Below are 17,560 nucleotides of genomic sequence, written 5' to 3' on the forward strand. Positions count from 1 at the left end.
CGCAGCTTATCGCCTGCCTGCTTAGCACCATGGAAAGAAAAGGTAACGTTGTTGTAACTTACTCCTAAATGCGTTTCACACATAGTACTTGAAACACACACACCTGCATTTCTTCAAGACAATTCTCTAGCGATTTATTCTCATAACGGTTTCAGCCGCTGTAACAAACAGCGTAACGGCTCGATGGAAAGTAAAAGTGGACCATGCGCTCTGCTGTGTGTGTATGTGTGTTAACAGCATGCTAGCTCTAGCTACCAGAATAACGCTAGCATCTGGTCGTGGACAAGTATGCGCCAAAACTTTCACCCGGGTCAGAGTAAAACAATAAGCCACAGTGTCCCCCTTAACGTATATCAGCACCCGGCATGATAATGGACAAAACCATGTTCGACATACACGCTGAAACGCACCACGTTACTGTTAGCAGCTAACTTAAATCACCTCTTCCACGGGGAAACACACCGCCAAGGCCGGTTCACTCAACGTTAGCTTCTCGAGAGGCGTTGACTCAAAGCTGAGTAACCTGCTACCTCTACGCAGAGTTAATAATGTAACCGATAACTACGAGTATCATACACCTGCAGCCACGAACACACCGGGTACTCTTCTCTCTAAAATCACGAAATACCCCTTTACCTATTAGCTTTGAGAAACAAAGAGTGTCGTGTTTAGAGGAAAAAACAGTGAGTTGTAGATATGGGTATTTGCGTTATAACAGTTTTTTCCCTTATTTTTTTAGTACTCGCAATGCAAGCAAGGAAGAAGAGGACACGGCCAAGGAAACCTGGAAAGAAGTAAGTTGGAAAAACATCCTTGTTGTCATTTCACAGGTGACACTCGAAGTAGGAGGTTCACTCATGAGCTGCTGGTATAACACGTAACGATGGCCTGCCTCGGTCGGCGCTAGCTGCTATTGGCCTGTCTCGAACGATTCCGTCGTGACGCCCTTTCCGGTCATTACATCATTTTTTTCACCGTTCGCCAACCAAACGTAAATAATATTAATTCATACATATCAAATAATCTATGTGTCAAATTTCATGAATATATATGGACGTTTATATGTCTAAATACTATAGGAAAGTGACTTTGATGAGAGAAAGCAGAAAGAACGCTCGGGCGACGCTTAAACGGCTCAAACGGAAATTAAGGAGCTTTTATTGCATCATTTGGAGTTGTTGAAGCGTGATATCTTATTGTGAAGGACAGAACTACGGTCCCGGATGTGTTGACAGCATTGATGGTCATTTTTGCGACCCTGGAACAAGTTAATATCCCCGAAAAACCAGTAGCAGCCAGTGTTTACAACGAGGATAGAAGTTCGGACGGATTAGGCCAAGAGCAGTGCACGGCTAATTCACCCGTGTTAGCATCGTTTTAACGACTCTGGTAAAGGCAAAGCTAACTGTAATAATTACAACAACATTTCGTTTGAAAGGTACGAAGTTTAACTTCAGTTTAACACCATTAAATCAACTGAAAACATTACACGATCATTTTTATCAACATTGTAAGTGAATTGTATTGAAACATTAGCTAAAAACTGTCTGGTTTGGGGTACAACTCCGTTTATATATATATATATATATATATATATATATATACACACACATATATACACACACCCCATGCTTTGATCCCTCTCATCAGTCTCAACCATCTCACTATCTTCACGCCAGTCCTCTTTTTTTTCTAGAATCTTAAATCTCAGCTTAGTTCCGCAACAATCTTGACACTCTTTAATTGAAGGGATCACATAATTTATCTCTTAGCCAAAGATTGTCGTCCTTTTCTTTCTTTTCTTTTTAAATAACTGCATGTCTTGATGCAGCAGTCTCATCGTATCCTAAATGTATCGTCAAAGTTGGAGGACTAATCTTTCCAGCTGTTAGTAAGCTACAGTTTCTCGTACTTGTTGTGATAAAGTCATTTAAAGTTTAAAGTTAATTCCAGGGTTGACTTGGAGCCGTGGTCATCAACCCCCTAACAATGGAGGTACAGACGACTGTCACTGGATTACTTTGATACCTAAAAAAACATAAATATGTGATGATCAACAAGCGAGTTCTGTAGTTTCAAGGAGCATCTGTTTTCTAAAACTTCTAAGTTTATTCATGAACATTTAGCCGAGGGTTTTAAAGTGCCTTAATTGCCTCCGTGAGCCGTGTGTCACAGCCACTGCTGGACTTATAATCAGGCCAAACTACCACAACTGGCTTCCTGTTGTTTTTAGGACCTGTATCTTTGTCCGCGCCCCCTCTTGTCAGTGATGCTGTGCAAGAGTTTCTAGCTGAAATGCATCATTTCTGTCAATAACCATCAAGCAAGTGGCGAGCATCCAAGCATAAATCAACCCCCCCTCCCTCCCGCTCTCTCCCTCTCTCTCTTTCCCTTGCACCGATTACGCTCCTTCCCTACCTCGCTCTTGTGTTGGTCGCTTTGTTGTGGCTGCTTTGCTGAGAGGACGCAGCAGCAGCCACCGTTCAGTCGAATAGAGCCAGAGGAGAGGAGAGCAGACCCGGTCCCGCAACCACGTCGAGCTTTAACGCGCCACTCGCTTTAGCAAAGTTTCGTTTTAGTACAGACTCGTGTAAGAATAGCTTCAGCTCAGTGTCCTCCGTGTCATGTGGCTCCTGGACTTGATCTTCTCCATCAATACAGCTGTGGTGAAGTTAGCCAGCGGTCTCACGGGCAAGTAAGTAGTGCAATAATATGTCTCATGTTTAGTGTATGAGAGAGTGGAAGCAAGATTGAAGGAAGACGAAGTGTCCCATGGGGATCGTCGGTTTAAACAGAGTTTGGCTGACTTATTGATTGGATGATCCGTTTTTCATTAAGGAGCGGATGCTGGCTGTTGCTGCTCTATGAGGTACCTGACTACCCGCTCATGTGAGTGAGAAGAGGACTGACTCCTCGGTGGATTTGTGCTGCCAGCTTTTATTTTTTTCACTTTTATTCCTGCATTACAATATATTTGTATGCGTCACTTCAGACATGAAACCACTTGTTTGTTTTTCTCTAACTTTCCGTGCCTCAGATGTAGTTTTTGGATTACATGTGCACTCAGGAGACTGACCAGGAATAGCCAGCGCTGCAGAGTATTTACCAGCACAGTTGCGCTCGATTGTTTTGTGCTTTTATCTCTCCCTCCACAACCGCAGTTCATTACATAACCCATCAAATCTTTCATCATCTGCGGCCCACTAAAGCTCCGTGTCCCTCCATTTCTCTCTCTTGCCGTCGTCCTCACCGTGCAGGTGCGGAAGCGAAGGTGCTGCAGCACACTCGCTTCCACTTTGTGTGCATTGCACCCTCAGTACAGTTGCCTCGTGCTGCCGTTTCATTCTGCTGCTCAGGCACTTGTCATTGATTTTATCTGGAGGAGGGGGAGGACGTTCACTTTTTGGCCACATTCCATCCCCCAAGAGCTCTCTCCTCCTCTGTGCCCTTGTTTGTTTTGCTCCAGAGATCTGATGGGGCTGGATGGGTGGAGACAATACAGCCAGGAGACACTGACACACACTGTCATGTCAAATGTGTGCACTGCAGTGATGGAGATGTCAAGTTTTTGTGGCTCTGTATTACCTTTCAGCCTTCATTGGCCCGGGCTGCAGTTAAACGGGCCATTTAAAAGGCCCTTTGTGTGCAAGACGGCTTCAGCTTCTGAAGAGTGGTCTAAAGAGGTGTAAAGTTTGACAAGATATGCAGTGGGATGGTTGTTGTTGTTGGTGAGACTGTAGTTAATGTTTTTGAGACAGGTCTCTCCTTTTCATTAGTGTCATTGCACATTGTGTTGCGATAGAAATTACTTGACGTATGTTATACATTGAGTTGTGTTCTTACAGTATCCCTTATGTTTTCAAACGTGAAGAAATCTGATTTTAATTAGGGAATCAGTCCGTTTTGTCATAAATTAACTTTTTATTCTGTTTTAAGCCACATTTTTGTCAAACCCTTTGTAGATGTTGGTGATTATTCGTTATGTGTTTCAAACGAATGAAGGATTTTAATCACTGGACGTCTGGATTGTGAGTTATCAGAGAAACAAACGGAGCACAAGCGGCAGCTCGGCTTGCAGCCTCTCCAGAATGTCCAGCGACCACCGAACTGCTTCGGTTAAGTTTTAACGTGAAACAGCTTTTTACCGGTTTTATTCACCTGGTCCGTTTGTTTCGGAGAGAAGGAGACATCGGCAGATAATTCGGCTCCTGGTAAAAAACGAACTCTGAATAATGAACATTGAAGGAACTGGGAGAAGCTGAATGGTGGCCATTAGGTTCACATATTGCTTATCCAAGGATGTCCCTCCATCTTGGGTGTCTTCGGGTGTTTTTGCAGGAAGAGCAAATTAAATAACTCACCATCAAAAATGACATCACAAAGATTGAATCGGAGGAAGAACAGCTGCACTATATTGGCACCAATGTTCCCTCTAATTTTTCATGTGTCTGGGCATACACACAAGCTCTCTGAGCACACTGAGGACCACTGTGAGCAACATCAGATGTGCACGCTGTATCACACCTGTTCAAAACCTTGGATCATAGCAAGTTACATGGCTTATTAAAAGAATCAAATTACAGCAGCAATTTTCACTAGTTTACTTTTAATATAAGTGATTTGACAAACTTTAAAGGAAAAAGACAAAAATCTTGTTGTTCATGAGATGTGTAGTATGTTTTATGTGAGAGTCCTGCTTGGCCATGGGAAGAGTCTTGCTTTGGCCTGTGTGAGGTCCTGTTGTGGCCTGTGTGAGGGTCCTGTTCTGGAAGAAATGATACATATACACCTTTCAGACATAACATTTTGTTCACATTAAAACATTCACATTTTGCACAATGACGTGTGCTGTAGCTTGTGATACAGTGTAAATTCCTGTAACTCTGTCTGTAAAATATGTAATTACTCAGTTTTTTATTATCATTTCTACTACCCATAAATTATCTAGTAGTAACATAATTTAATGATTAATATCCATAAGTAAAAAATCTTAATAAATGTCACTAGAATATGCACAAATCTGACTTAAATTATACCTTATTTTTCACGTCTGTCCTTCTCACTTCTCCAATGGTTGTACACTTTGTCCAGGTTGATGGCTTCGTCTGCTTCTTGCTTTGACTTTATGTCGCTGCCCGTTCGTTTCGCCATGATAAGGGGGGATAAGGGGCATTTGCGTCTCGTAACTCCGCCGCACTGTTGTTAGCTAGCTAACCTGCACGGCGCGAATGGGCAGGGCAATAGTGTCAATGCTATGATTGGCTGCGTAGCGTAAGTGAACCGAATCGTATCATTGGCTGGACACCTGTCACTCACTGAGTTACGTTGCAAAATAGTACAGAAAACAAAATTATTATTATTATTATTATTATTATTATTGGTTTAATTGATTAGATAAGATTAGGACTAATATTAGATATTAATTAATACGTTTATGTTGAATTTTATTTTATGCGCTGCATAGATTTTCTTGTGCGCTGAGAATGTGCGCTGAGAATGTGCGAGCAGTGCGCGATTGCTCAAGCGCGCAGCTTAGAGGGAACATTGATTGGCACCACTGCTCTCATGGCAAAACCCCACAGACATACTGATGATATTAATGTAATGACATATTACTGGCTTGATCATTGCTGATCCATGTTGTTTGTTTCTATGAATTAAAACAAATCTGGTCATTAGTAGTTTTAATGGTGTATTATAAGCTGCTAGAGGTATTGTAATCTGGTCATAATTCATCTTTAATAAAATCTTTAAAACATCTCCTTCAAACAACTGGATTTATTAAAGCTTCTCACCAAAACTACATTTTACGAGATTAAATGTGAACACATGATAACGTTATCACAATAATATTCGTTTTCATTGAACAGCGCCTGAACCTTTTCTCTCCTGCTGATTTAAACGCAGACTGGTCATTTTTAATGTAACATTATCAGAGATCGGCGACTAGAAAAGCTTTAAATGTCGATGTCCTGATCGCATATTTGACAGAATATCGACGGATAACGTCAGTAAAACTCAGTTTCACACTGTGATGCTTAACGTTACACTGTGTGATTAATCTGCGAGTGGGGGTCCGTACCGATGATCAACAGTGGTCCATTACACTACTACTACTGACAAAAGCATGAATGACTAACAAACAGATTGGTACGTGATCCACATAATGAAGCACTTGCTGGGCCTTAACATTGACTCTGAATGAAGCGTTTATTTAGATCTGCAGCTCTTCACCAACCATTTTAAAGCCCAAAGATCTGCGTGTGCGTGTGTGCGTGTGCGCGTGTGCGCGTGTGCGCGTGTGCGCGTGTGCGCGTGTGTGTGTGTGTGTGTGTGTGACTAGTACACGGAGCCATGACAACGATTCCTTTTGAGGGTGCTCATACATTTGGGACATGCCTCTGGTCGTAGGGGGGTTTGTCCTCTGTGCAGCGGGGGCTTGTGTACAGATTGAAAAACAAAACCGTATGTTTCATTGCCTCAAGCATGGAATGTATTACGGGTTCCCTACTGATTCCTCTCCGACATCTGTGGTGCACGTCGTCTTGGTTGTGGTAACATGAGGAGCAACGTACCGCGTGTACAACAAGCAGGAATGCTGTTGTTTTGGTCAGACGGGGAGGGAAAGGGGGGGGCTGATGTCGTCCCTCACCTGCAATGCAGTGCTGGGCTGCATCAGCCAATCACGTCCCAGCTGTCAGGGAAGGGGGCTGGCCCAACGGCTGACAACAGCCAAGGAGAGTTATCGGTCAGAGAGAGAGAGAGGGGGGGGGGGGGGGGGGGGAGTGTTGGAGAGAAAGTGAGCGAGAGAGTCAGCGTGTGCTCCAGGACTCAGTCTCAGTGTTCAGCCTGAAGCAGAGCCCCCACATTCCTCCTCTTCTCTCTCTTCTTCCTCTCCTCTCTGCACCAGTCTTCCCACCACTCTTTTCCACCCTCTTTCTCCTCTTCTCATTCTGTTTGCTTCCCCCCCCTCTGTAAATCTCTGCTTTTCAGTTGTCAGCACTGCTTGCGCTCTCCTCCTCCTCCACTCTACTTTTCACCTCCCATCCTCTCCTTTTACCTTCTTTTGGTCCTCTTTATTTCTCTCTCTCTCCTGGCGGATGTAGTGAGAAGGTTTTTTTTGACATCTCCACTCTCTCCCGTCCTGCTCCCTCCATCACGTCCCATGGGCATCCGTGCATCTGCCAGGTAAGAGCAGGACGTGTGTGTGTGTGTGTGTGTGTGTGAGTGAGTGTGTGTGAGTTTAGGCAGGCGTCACAGTCAGTAAGAGGTTTGTCTCAAGGCTCTGCGTGTTCAGAGTGTTGCAGAAGTCCTTGAATTGTCCGGCTTTTTGTTCAAGTTCACATTGTCTGGCCATCAGAGGGCATTGAAGCGTCCGACTGCCGACGTGCCGCAGTGAGGAAAAAACTTGAATGCACCATCTTGAAGGGCCCTGCTGTGTTTTTGCATTAAATGTGAGAATGCTCATGTTTGTTTCAATTTGCAATTTTTATGTTGTGCATATTTGGCGACTATTTAACCTTCACCATTCTGTCCATCTTTTTTGGTCTCTAATTCTTAAAAACAGTATTCACTCTGACAGCTATATTTAGTTCTAGTCTGTGTCCTGGGATCAAAGGTCAATGTGTCAATGTTTAAGCTTCATCCTTTATATTTTTAAGAGATTTTAGCCAACAAAAATGTAACATGTTGGTGCATAGTTATCAACAACGAGGAACATTTTCAAAAGTTTAGGAAAACACTTTAGATTTGAGTCTCTTGTTCCTCAATATATGAGTCAAATGTAAACATTGTGAACGGTTTGGTCTTGTTTAATTCAAGACAAAGTATTTGAACGTCTTCATATCATCATCATCTGACATTAGCCGGACCACAAACATCTACAGTATATCTTCAGTATCTAGTCTGTTCCTTCAATGCAGCAGGTGCTGCAGAGAGCTTTTCAATGACCTAGATCAACCTGATTCTTCGTCAAAATGCTTCTTCAATACATGTCAATGGTTTATCTTCATCACTTTTGCTTCATATGTTTTGTATCAACAACATAAATGGATTCAGTCAGTCAGGAGACTGACCTCACAGTGTTCTGATTCACAGTTTGCACATGGTGTGCATGCGAGTAAATTAATAAATGTAGCGTTGTTGTTGTTTTTCACTTTTCCCACATCGTGTGTGGGCTGATAAAGTTCTTGCTAGTAAGTGCTGAAATTGCTTCAGCAACAATCGCAATGAGGCCCAGAGAGAGACTGGAGGCCACACATGTGTCTTTGAGTAATATAAGTTGATGAGAACACAAAACCTACAATCACTGAAGCGGTTGTTGTGTCCCGTCTCTACAATGGTGCTGTTGAAACACGGGAAGCCCCAAACATTCATTTTGGTTGAAACCATTCTGAGCAAATGTAAAACTGAGTGTGTGCCCACTCCAGTGACACCTTTTCCTTTTGAGAGAAACATCTCACAGCAGATGGATGAATATGTAGAAGCATAATCACAGAATGAATAATAATTATCATCTTTCTTGTCTCAGCCTTTTCTCAGAGGAAGCTTCCTCCTACACAGTCAGATATATCAGCGGGCCAATATGATTGGTTGATACCTGGATTATTGCCGACATACCAGATACAGCTTATAAATTCAAGTTGGCAGAAATTCAAACAGAGGTTGCACTACATGTTTTGTTTGCTGCATTTTTATACATATTTACTCTGTAATGTTGATATTGGTGTCTGCATTAACAACTCTAAATCCTTCCTTTTTAACCCTGTTCCTGAGGAACAGTATTAAACCGTTGAGTTGAACATGACACCGCATTGTAAGCAGGCAAAGATTCACCCAAAATGTTCCCTCGTCTTCTGTTGCTTAGACGTAAGCCGATGAACTGATTAACTAGGCATGCTAATCCTAATGACATTTAACTCCGTTTGCAAGCACATCACAACAAAGTACCATTAGCCAAAGCAATCAAACTGATTCATTTTGTATTTCCAGCATCACATTTTAGAAGAAATGTCAACAAACCCAGTTCTGAGTGAACTGTTTTCTTCTGAGGGTATGTGATGTGGCGACGTCAGCTGCTCAGACCCGCTCATAGCTGAAGAGATAACGTGACTTGCTTTAATTAGCTCCAGCACCGTGCAGTGTTTACAGTTTGACTCGGTGTCTGAAACCCAAACACCAAGTCCAAATGTAGCACACAGGCCTGATGTGCTCTGTAAATGAATCCCATTAGGAAAACGAGAGATTCTGCACGCAAGACCGCAGTATAGGGAAGAACAACAATGTCGTTTGAAGTAAACATTGATTGGCTGACGAGTTTCTCTGGCTGTTACTGATTGGTTGAAGGGTGTCATAAAGTTTATTAGTTGGTGATATATGGTTTGAATTCAGTGGGAGAGACGGCGACGTCTTTCAGCACCAAGAAGATAGCTGGTACAACAAACCTAAAGCTATTCAGTTTGTCCAGAAACAAGTCATTTACTTATTCAATGACAAACCGAGGTCGAGATGATGACTTATGACAATAATTAGACTTAGTAAGTGACTCGGGGAGCTTATGTAGGAACCCTAGTTCATAGTACCTGCTGACTGGATTCTCTCCTCAGGAGAATCTGGTTGTAGTTACATGCTGCACCATCTGAGCCTCTTGTTTCACTTGTTAGATTTGTAGCTTGAATCCTGTGTGTCTCTGTTACTCTCCAATGAGCTGTCCTGTAACTGAATAATTCATTCCACTTTGTTCAGATTCACACAACGCGACATGCTCGCTTAAACACCGTGCAATCACCATCAGTTATTCAACAATACAGTTAATGTTTAATGGTATTGGGTCTCGTTTGAAGGAGGCTTGTTGTTTATTTTGATTATTGTGATGATGCTGCAGCTTTCGTAGAAAAAAACAAAATCGTACATCTGATCCCTTCCTGTACTTCCATTGGTACTCATTGTGTAGCCGGCTGACACTGATTCATGAGCTTTAAACCGGATTTTCTTTCTCGTCCGTTCTGTTTTTCAGTGAGTTAAAATTCCATGTTTCAGTGAGCTTTCACAGGTGACCAGTGTTTTTGTACCAGGCTTCAAAGAGAAGATATAGGGACAGACATTTCCTGGTACAGTTTTCTGCAGTTATGTTGGCTTCAAATGTCTAAACATGATGACACAACAGTAATAAGGTGTTATTATGTAGTCCTGTATCAGTGAAAGACACTTATTGATCTTCAGCTTTAATAGCGTGGTGCTCTGATCTCAGGTGTCGCGCCCCGTAGCATTAAAAGCATCTTTTCTGTATGACCGTCTTGGAAAAAAGTATTTTTTCTCACTGCTTTCTTCTGTCTCTTCGTGCTTACGTGGCTGTTATTACAGAAAATAGGCTCCTGACTTATGCTTGCAATTTATTCATTCATCCACTATATCACTACCGCTCTGTACGTTTTTGTTTCATTTGGAAACAGCTCCTCTTCCCTCTCAGTGTCGTATGATTTCTGTTATTCTCTGAGGCAATCGGCCGTCTTTCACCCCTCTCCCCCGCTGTCACCCTCCCTCCCTTTTGCACTTCCGTCCCTCCTCGCTGTCATTTATGTTCCTGTCTTGTCTTTTCGATTTCTTGTCTCCATTACCGGCCCTCTCCCTGTCTTCCCCCCTCAGACCAGAGCCTCATGGTCGTGGGGAGCGCTCTCAGCCGGGCCAAGCAGACTCTCCGCTCCCTGAGCAGGACGAGGAGATCCTGGGCTCTGATGACGACGAGCAGGAGGACCCCAACGACTACTGCAGAGGTAGGACTTGTGTATATATATCCAAGCCAATAAAACATAGCATCAATACAGTGACATAAATGGTTACTTTTGTATAGTATTGGCATATATTTTACACATTACTGTGGATAAAGGACGATATATTTCATTTGATGTAGCGATAAATGTGTTTTTCACTCAAATCCACTTTGATTCATGTTCATACACACACTGTCATACGCAAACATACAATAACGAAACAGCGCTGTTTGACTGTATCTGTATCTTTCTTGGGTCAGGTGGATACCACCATGTGAGGATTGGAGATCTGTTCCACGGGAGGTACCATGTGATCCGGAAGCTGGGCTGGGGGCACTTCTCCACCGTGTGGCTGGCCTGGGACATCCAGTAAGTTTTGCTCCGAAACTTCACTGCGTGAAAGTTAGACGCTGATGTAAACAAAAGGGCCACGGATTTTAGCCATGCTGCCTATAAATGAGATATTTATAGATTATACACTAAATAATGATCTAACTCTGAATAATACGTATTGAGTATCATGTTACAATTACAACAACACGTCCATGTGGTTGAGTTAAATCCTTGATTTTGTGTTTTTTTTTTAGGGAGAAGCGCTTTGTGGCCATGAAGGTTGTGAAAAGTGCTGAACATTACACAGAGACGGCTCTGGATGAGATCAAGCTGCTCAAATCTGTAAGCCACACAATCACCACGACGTCAATATGTACGCCCAGTCCAGTGATTCCAGTGTCCACTACTTTCACAACCCTCTGTGTGTTTTCCAGGTGAGAAACACAGATCCCAGTGACCCCAGCAGAGAGAAAGTGGTGCAGCTTCTAGACGACTTCAAAATCTCTGGAATGAACGGCACTCGTATCCTTTTGTTGATTAGAAGTTCATGTGTTCCAAAAATACAGAAATCCACTTGGCGCACACTGATACATTATCTGGCTTTGTCAACCCATAGTTAACACTGTAGAGGGTTTTCCGGTGCAACAACAGGAACTTAAATGCTTGCCGTTCTGTTCTTCTGTTGCTGTCTCAATGTGATGGTTTGGACGTACTGATTACTCTCATTCCAGGCCAGATAGCCAGTTCCGTGTTGCACATCCAAGGGGTAAGACTGCATCTCCTCAGGCATCCATTCAGCTCATCCTTGGGATTGTGCACATTTGTCTGCATTACTTTTAAAAGATAAGCATATCTGAGCGAGAGTTCTGCCAGAATTACAATTTGAGTGCCAGTCATTTGGCAGTCTATACTCTCCTGCATATTTATGACAGATTCACGCTCCGCCCGGCTGTTAGTGGTTCACAGATGTTCATCTGACGTTCGGCTAGCTGTGTGCGTTGGCATGTCTTTAAGTGTCACAGTCCCCGATGTATCACCACTGGCACCGCGCCCCGACAGAACTCAACCACTGACGATTGAGAAAGCTATGAGGAAGTGGCATTGTATTAGTCCTTGACCGTGCATTTCTTCAGATGTGTGCATGGTATTTGAGGTGCTGGGCTACCACCTACTGAAGTGGATCATCAAGTCGAATTATCAAGGCCTGCCCCTCCCCTGTGTTAAAAGCATCATACAGCAGGTACTGTACAGCTGCACCCGAGCTTTGTCTATAAAATATCACTTATTTTTTTGGACTCTGGATTGCATTTTTCATAAACGGGCTCTTTTTTTAACTTTTTCACGAAGCGGTAGACGCATCAGAAACATTTGGTTCATTCCGGTGTAAGATCACAGAAATCTTGATTTGTCGAGAATTAACGTATTGAACTCCGAAACATCCGTCATTTTGACACTCCTGACTTTTCTGCGCTGCAGGTTCTGCAGGGTTTAGACTACCTCCACACCAAGTGTAAGATCATCCACACAGACATCAAGCCAGAGAACATTCTGCTGACCGTCAACGAGCCCTACATCAAGAAAATGGCCGCCGAAGCTACTCAGTGGCAGAAGACTGGCGCTGCGCCTCCCTCGGGTTCTGCAGGTTACAACCTTTCTCTTCCTCAGTGCTTCACCAAGCAGCTTTTGTGGTTCGATCGGCGTGTAGCTGACAGCGAAGAGGTTTGCTGTTTAGATTTAGCAGCAGGTCCAATGCGTTTCACTGTTTGACTGACATTTTACTGACAATAATTATGAGCAATTATCCTCAAGTATTGCCATTCATATGACTGTAATCATAGTGTCTGTGTGTGTGATGTAAGCTTTGAGAAACTCTAAAGCCTGTGGAAGTTTCTAATAAAAGAATGACGCTGAGCTGTCTATCAGTATGAGTCACCGCTGGAATGTCCTGCTGAGTCCATTACTACAGCTCAGTGTGAATCAACCCCGCCACCCGGACAGAATACTAATTATAGAGAGGCGACGGACATGCCACGGATGTCGCTCCCAAATGTAATCCCTTTTGGTTTGTTTTCTGTCTCCTACAGTGAGCACAGCCCCAGCACCCAAACCAGTAAGTTATGTTTTAGTTTTTTACTTAATCGAGTGACTTGAATACAAGTTAAATCAGAATGCACGCTTATATGTTCTTCCTCTCCACTTGATTCTCTTTTCCAAGATGGCCAAAATGTCAAAGAACAAGAAGAAGAAGATGAAGAAGAAGCAGAAGAAGCAGGCGGAGATCCTAGAGAAAAGGATCCAGGAGATGGAGGGAGGAGCTAATGAAGGAGAAGAGGAGGAGGAGGACGACGAGGAGACGACAACAGAGGCCGCCGAAGATGCGACTTCGTCAGCCACCCTCTCCATGTCTGCCACGCTGCAGGACATCGCTAACCATACTGTCACAGGTGAATGGGATGGAAGAGAGCGGGTAACTGTTGTAGTTCAAATGTTTGTGTTGATTTATTGTTCTAAAAGCTCCGTATTTTACCACAGACCCGACTCCCGACGAGCAGCCCCAGCAGACACCCGAGGTCAATGAGCGGAGGGAGAATGAGAACGGGGCGGAGGTGAAATGCAACGGTCACGCTTCCACACCGGAGGACGACACCAGTCCAGAGGTACAAGGGACCAAGCAGTCGACTGAGGAGCAGGAGGACCAACAGAACGCAAACCAGCCAGACAGCAACACAGAGACCCAGGACACGTTAAGTAACAAAGAAGAGCATCAGATCTGTAACGGTACACCCGGGGACGCCGACCTGCAGCAGCTCCCGGCCTCGCTCGGCCCAGACTCTGTCACGGTAGAGCTGAAGGAGGGAGACGAGGAGGACAAGAAGGGGGAGGAGATGGACACTCAGGGGGAGACCAAGCGAGGGGAGGAAGAAGAAGACAGCCAAGACGGTTAGTTAAACCAGATGTAGGATGATGCAGTATATACTCTATGATGTAAGAGCTGGAGGAGAACACACTGCATCAGAAAACAGGTTGGCGTCCACAAAATGCCATCCCGGACATTTGCTTGTAAAAAGTTGTCATGTTAAATATAATCCTTTGTTGGAAGGACCCAGTGGACTCATGAGCGTTCTGCCAGCTTAGACTTTCTCGGTCGTCTCTCATGTTTCTGTATTTGTCGGCCATTCTTTGCCTGCTCCTCCCCCTCACCCTCCTCTGTCCCTGTCTCCCTCGACTCTCTTTAACAGGAGCATCGGGCAATATGTTAGTGAACCCCCTGGAGCCTCTTAACGCTGACAAGCTGCAGGTTAAGATCGCTGACCTCGGCAACGCCTGTTGGGTGGTGAGTGCACATTCACACGAGCACTTTTAATCTCTCAATGAAGTACTCTTGTTGCGCCCTTGAAAGATTTATCGACGGTGAAGATTACCTGAGCTTTTGATCTTTCGTAAACACCTGCTCAGTTATGTCTTTGTTGCCTCAGGATTTCTCTCTCTTCTTCTTCCCGCAGAACAAACATTTCACAGATGACATCCAGACGCGGCAGTATCGTTCTCTTGAGGTGCTGACAGGAACCGGCTACAGCACACCGGCAGACATCTGGAGCACAGCCTGCATGGTAACACAGTCACAAACTTTTATTTGATTAAACCCATACATGTGCCGGTTATTAACTGCATGCGTGTATGTTTTCTTTTTATCCTCAGGCCTTCGAGCTCGCCACCGGAGATTATCTGTTTGAACCCCACTCTGGAGAAGACTACTCCAGAGATGAAGGTCAGTGTCTGCTTCCCCCGAGACATCGGTTTTTAACTCGAGAGCTACCCCAATAACCAAGACACGCTGACATGCGTGTGAATGCCCCGTTAACATGGGAAGTCGTAGACGTTGTGATGTCAATTCTACAGACTGCAGTTCTTCAGACCTTCATTGGAACCGCTGTGTTTCCCTCGGTGCTTCATCAGCTGTGTTTGCTCGTCTCTCTGCCTCCCTGTAGATCACATCGCGCTGATCATCGAGCTGCTCGGTAAAGTTCCCCGGAAGCTGATCCTGGCAGGCAAATACTCCAAGGAGTTCTTCACCAAGAAAGGTAAACACGCCGGCCCTGCCACCAGCTGTCTGCTGTAGCGAAATCCAGTTTGAAATGTGCTCAGGTATTTGGTGCTAAAGTTACTTTTTCAGGCGGCGCACCTGAGGGCTCAAGGGAACCGCCATCTGCTCAGTTATGAGGGCAGGGCTTCCAAATGAAATATAGTGCAGCTATCCAGTTCATAGAGGTGGTGCAGTGGGTTTATACCAACCAAAAAACACTCTTTATTGATACATCACTATCATTTTGCATCCTAAATAGGTAATACGCTAACATTCAGCGTTCTAATCAAACGTTTCCTCTCAGGCGATCTGCGTCACATCACCAAGCTGAAACCGTGGGGTCTGCTCGACGTGTTGGTAGAAAAGTACGAGTGGTCCAAAGACGAGGCGCACACCTTCAGCACCTTCCTGCTGCCCATGCTGGACTTGGTGCCCGAAAGGAGGGCCACCGCGGCGCAGTGCCTCTCCCACCCGTGGCTCACGTCCTAGAGGCCGGCCGTGCACACCGCCACCCTCGTCTTGTGAAGGGACAAATTAGGTTTGAAGATCCTGGGCTTGAAAACATTCAAGTAAACAAACACGTTCATGTCTGCAAGACCCTGTGACTGCATCGTGCCTGCATCCTCCCGTCGTGGCTGTCGGAGGCTTCCCACACACACTTTCACAGTAAAGAGAGAGAGACTGCTGCCGAGTCTTGGCCCTGGTTTGGATTACACTGGTGACTTCCGTTATTTATGGCTCTTTTCTCCGGCTGTATAGGACTTATTGACCTCGCCCTCTTTTTTTTCTTCTCCTGACTCCAGCTCTTTCTGTGCAGCACATTTCTTTGTGTTTTTAGCTATAGATAATGGACTGATGGTCAGATTTAAAAACGTTGCACTTGTCTACAAATGCAGGATTATAACAAACATCCAACCTGCATACTGTTATCATTTATGTCATTAATAAGCCAAATCTGTCTTTGTTTTGCCAGTCGTCTTGTTAGCCGTGCCAGCTTTTTCTGCCTTTGTGTGTCATATGTGTGCAAAGTGCTCAATAATAAGTGTGTACGGTAATGCTAACAGCCCTGATGAGACTAGTAACATTCGTAGCACTCTTAAGTTAGCTTTTGTACATTTGTATACTGGCAGAACTACATGATTGGAAAGCATAAAGGAAAGGGACTCGTCACAAATCGCACACTATTTTTCAGGAAAACCAAACTGTAATCTCAGATCTTTCTAGTGTTACTGCTAGTTTCAGCATCACCTTATGTGTTCTTTTTAAAAAAGCACGTAAGTACACTAAATAATGTGGAAAAGAGTCCAATGTTTCATACCTGGATCACTTCTTCATTTTCGCTCCATTATAAGGTATCTCACATTAACAGTCAAAGCAAACTTCATGTGTGTGCACCAAAGAGTTGGCCTGTTTCGTCTCCCTCGCTGCTCGAGGCACACGGTTTGAGCATTTTTTTTAAACACTTTTTGGCAATGCCTCGAGGAATGTTCAGGTGATAGCCAGTGAAACTAAAGGTGTGTCGAGTGTTTCCACTGCACACGGACGTGTTGGATTTGGGAATAGATTGTACTAAAAACAAACGCTGTAATCGTGCTTTGACTCTTAAAACCATTTTGCTTGTTTGTTTTTCTACAAAGTCTCTTCTCCTTCTGTCCATGTCTCCACTCTTAATCTGATATGGTTTTTTTCTGTAGGGTAATAAAAATAAACATTTTTCAAAATTTAACTCTATCATATTTGCCATGGCAGTGTTTCCGTCCTCTGACATACATATGCAGGAATATAAATCCCCAAAGTTTCTGTCGTTAACATAATGCATCATCAGGACACCCAGAGGGCAGACAGTCAGATTGTATCTTCACTGAGTACTAACCCATCCATGATCCACGTTTATTTTGAGAATTGTTTGGAGCATATTTTATTAGATTATCGAACCAAAATCACTACAAAATGCTCCTTGAACACATCACAATTATCAGTTCCTGTCAACTGATGAACTTATATTGTAACGCTGACGTGTAGAACAGCCCGCTAAGCACTTATGACAATTCTCTCCATAGTAACGAGGATCTGCTCGAGTTCACTTGTTTGAGTGCAACATGCTGGAACACGCCGCTAATCCAACACCGTCTGAGCTGGAGGTGGACAGTGACTCCTCCCATGTTTTCAAAGTCAGGATGAACTTCGTGTAAGTTATTTTTAGATTGTAGTTAACTGTCCCGAAGCCCATGAATACATTTGAATCCCTCGAGTCGGTTGTGTTCCTCATGAAGCCTTGTCCATCTCTTCCCTCCGTTGTCCACACAGGGCCTAGGCGTCGTCTGTAATTAGGATAAAAACATTACTGCAAAGGGAAGGAGATGCACTGTACATG

The 17,560-nt window shown here is 44.0% G+C and overlaps 1 protein-coding gene across 2 annotated transcripts; it reads left to right on the top strand.

The window, feature by feature from the left end:
• Positions 1–16,917, top strand: srpk1b (SRSF protein kinase 1b). 2 transcript variants are annotated; one of them, XM_079266459.1, is made up of 16 exons: positions 1–42; positions 740–794; positions 10,645–10,772; positions 11,030–11,138; positions 11,357–11,444; positions 11,537–11,624; positions 12,236–12,342; positions 12,579–12,744; positions 13,187–13,212; positions 13,318–13,546; positions 13,635–14,042; positions 14,342–14,436; positions 14,606–14,713; positions 14,802–14,871; positions 15,092–15,184; positions 15,491–16,917. In XM_079266459.1, exons 1-16 carry the CDS (start codon positions 30–32, stop codon positions 15,673–15,675), a joined length of 1,968 nt encoding a protein of 655 aa, XP_079122585.1. In that variant the 5' UTR covers positions 1–29; the 3' UTR covers positions 15,676–16,917. The 2 variants fall into 2 exon arrangements, with proteins under 2 accessions (XP_079122585.1, XP_079122586.1); XM_079266460.1 differs by lacking the exons at positions 1–42; positions 740–794 and adding an exon at positions 7,127–7,188.
• Positions 16,918–17,560: the final 643 nt, after the last annotated feature.

The sequence above is a fragment of the Melanostigma gelatinosum genome (assembly GCF_949748355.1).
Source record: "Melanostigma gelatinosum genome assembly, chromosome: 3".
NCBI classification, from domain to species: Eukaryota; Metazoa; Chordata; class Actinopteri; order Perciformes; family Zoarcidae; genus Melanostigma; species Melanostigma gelatinosum.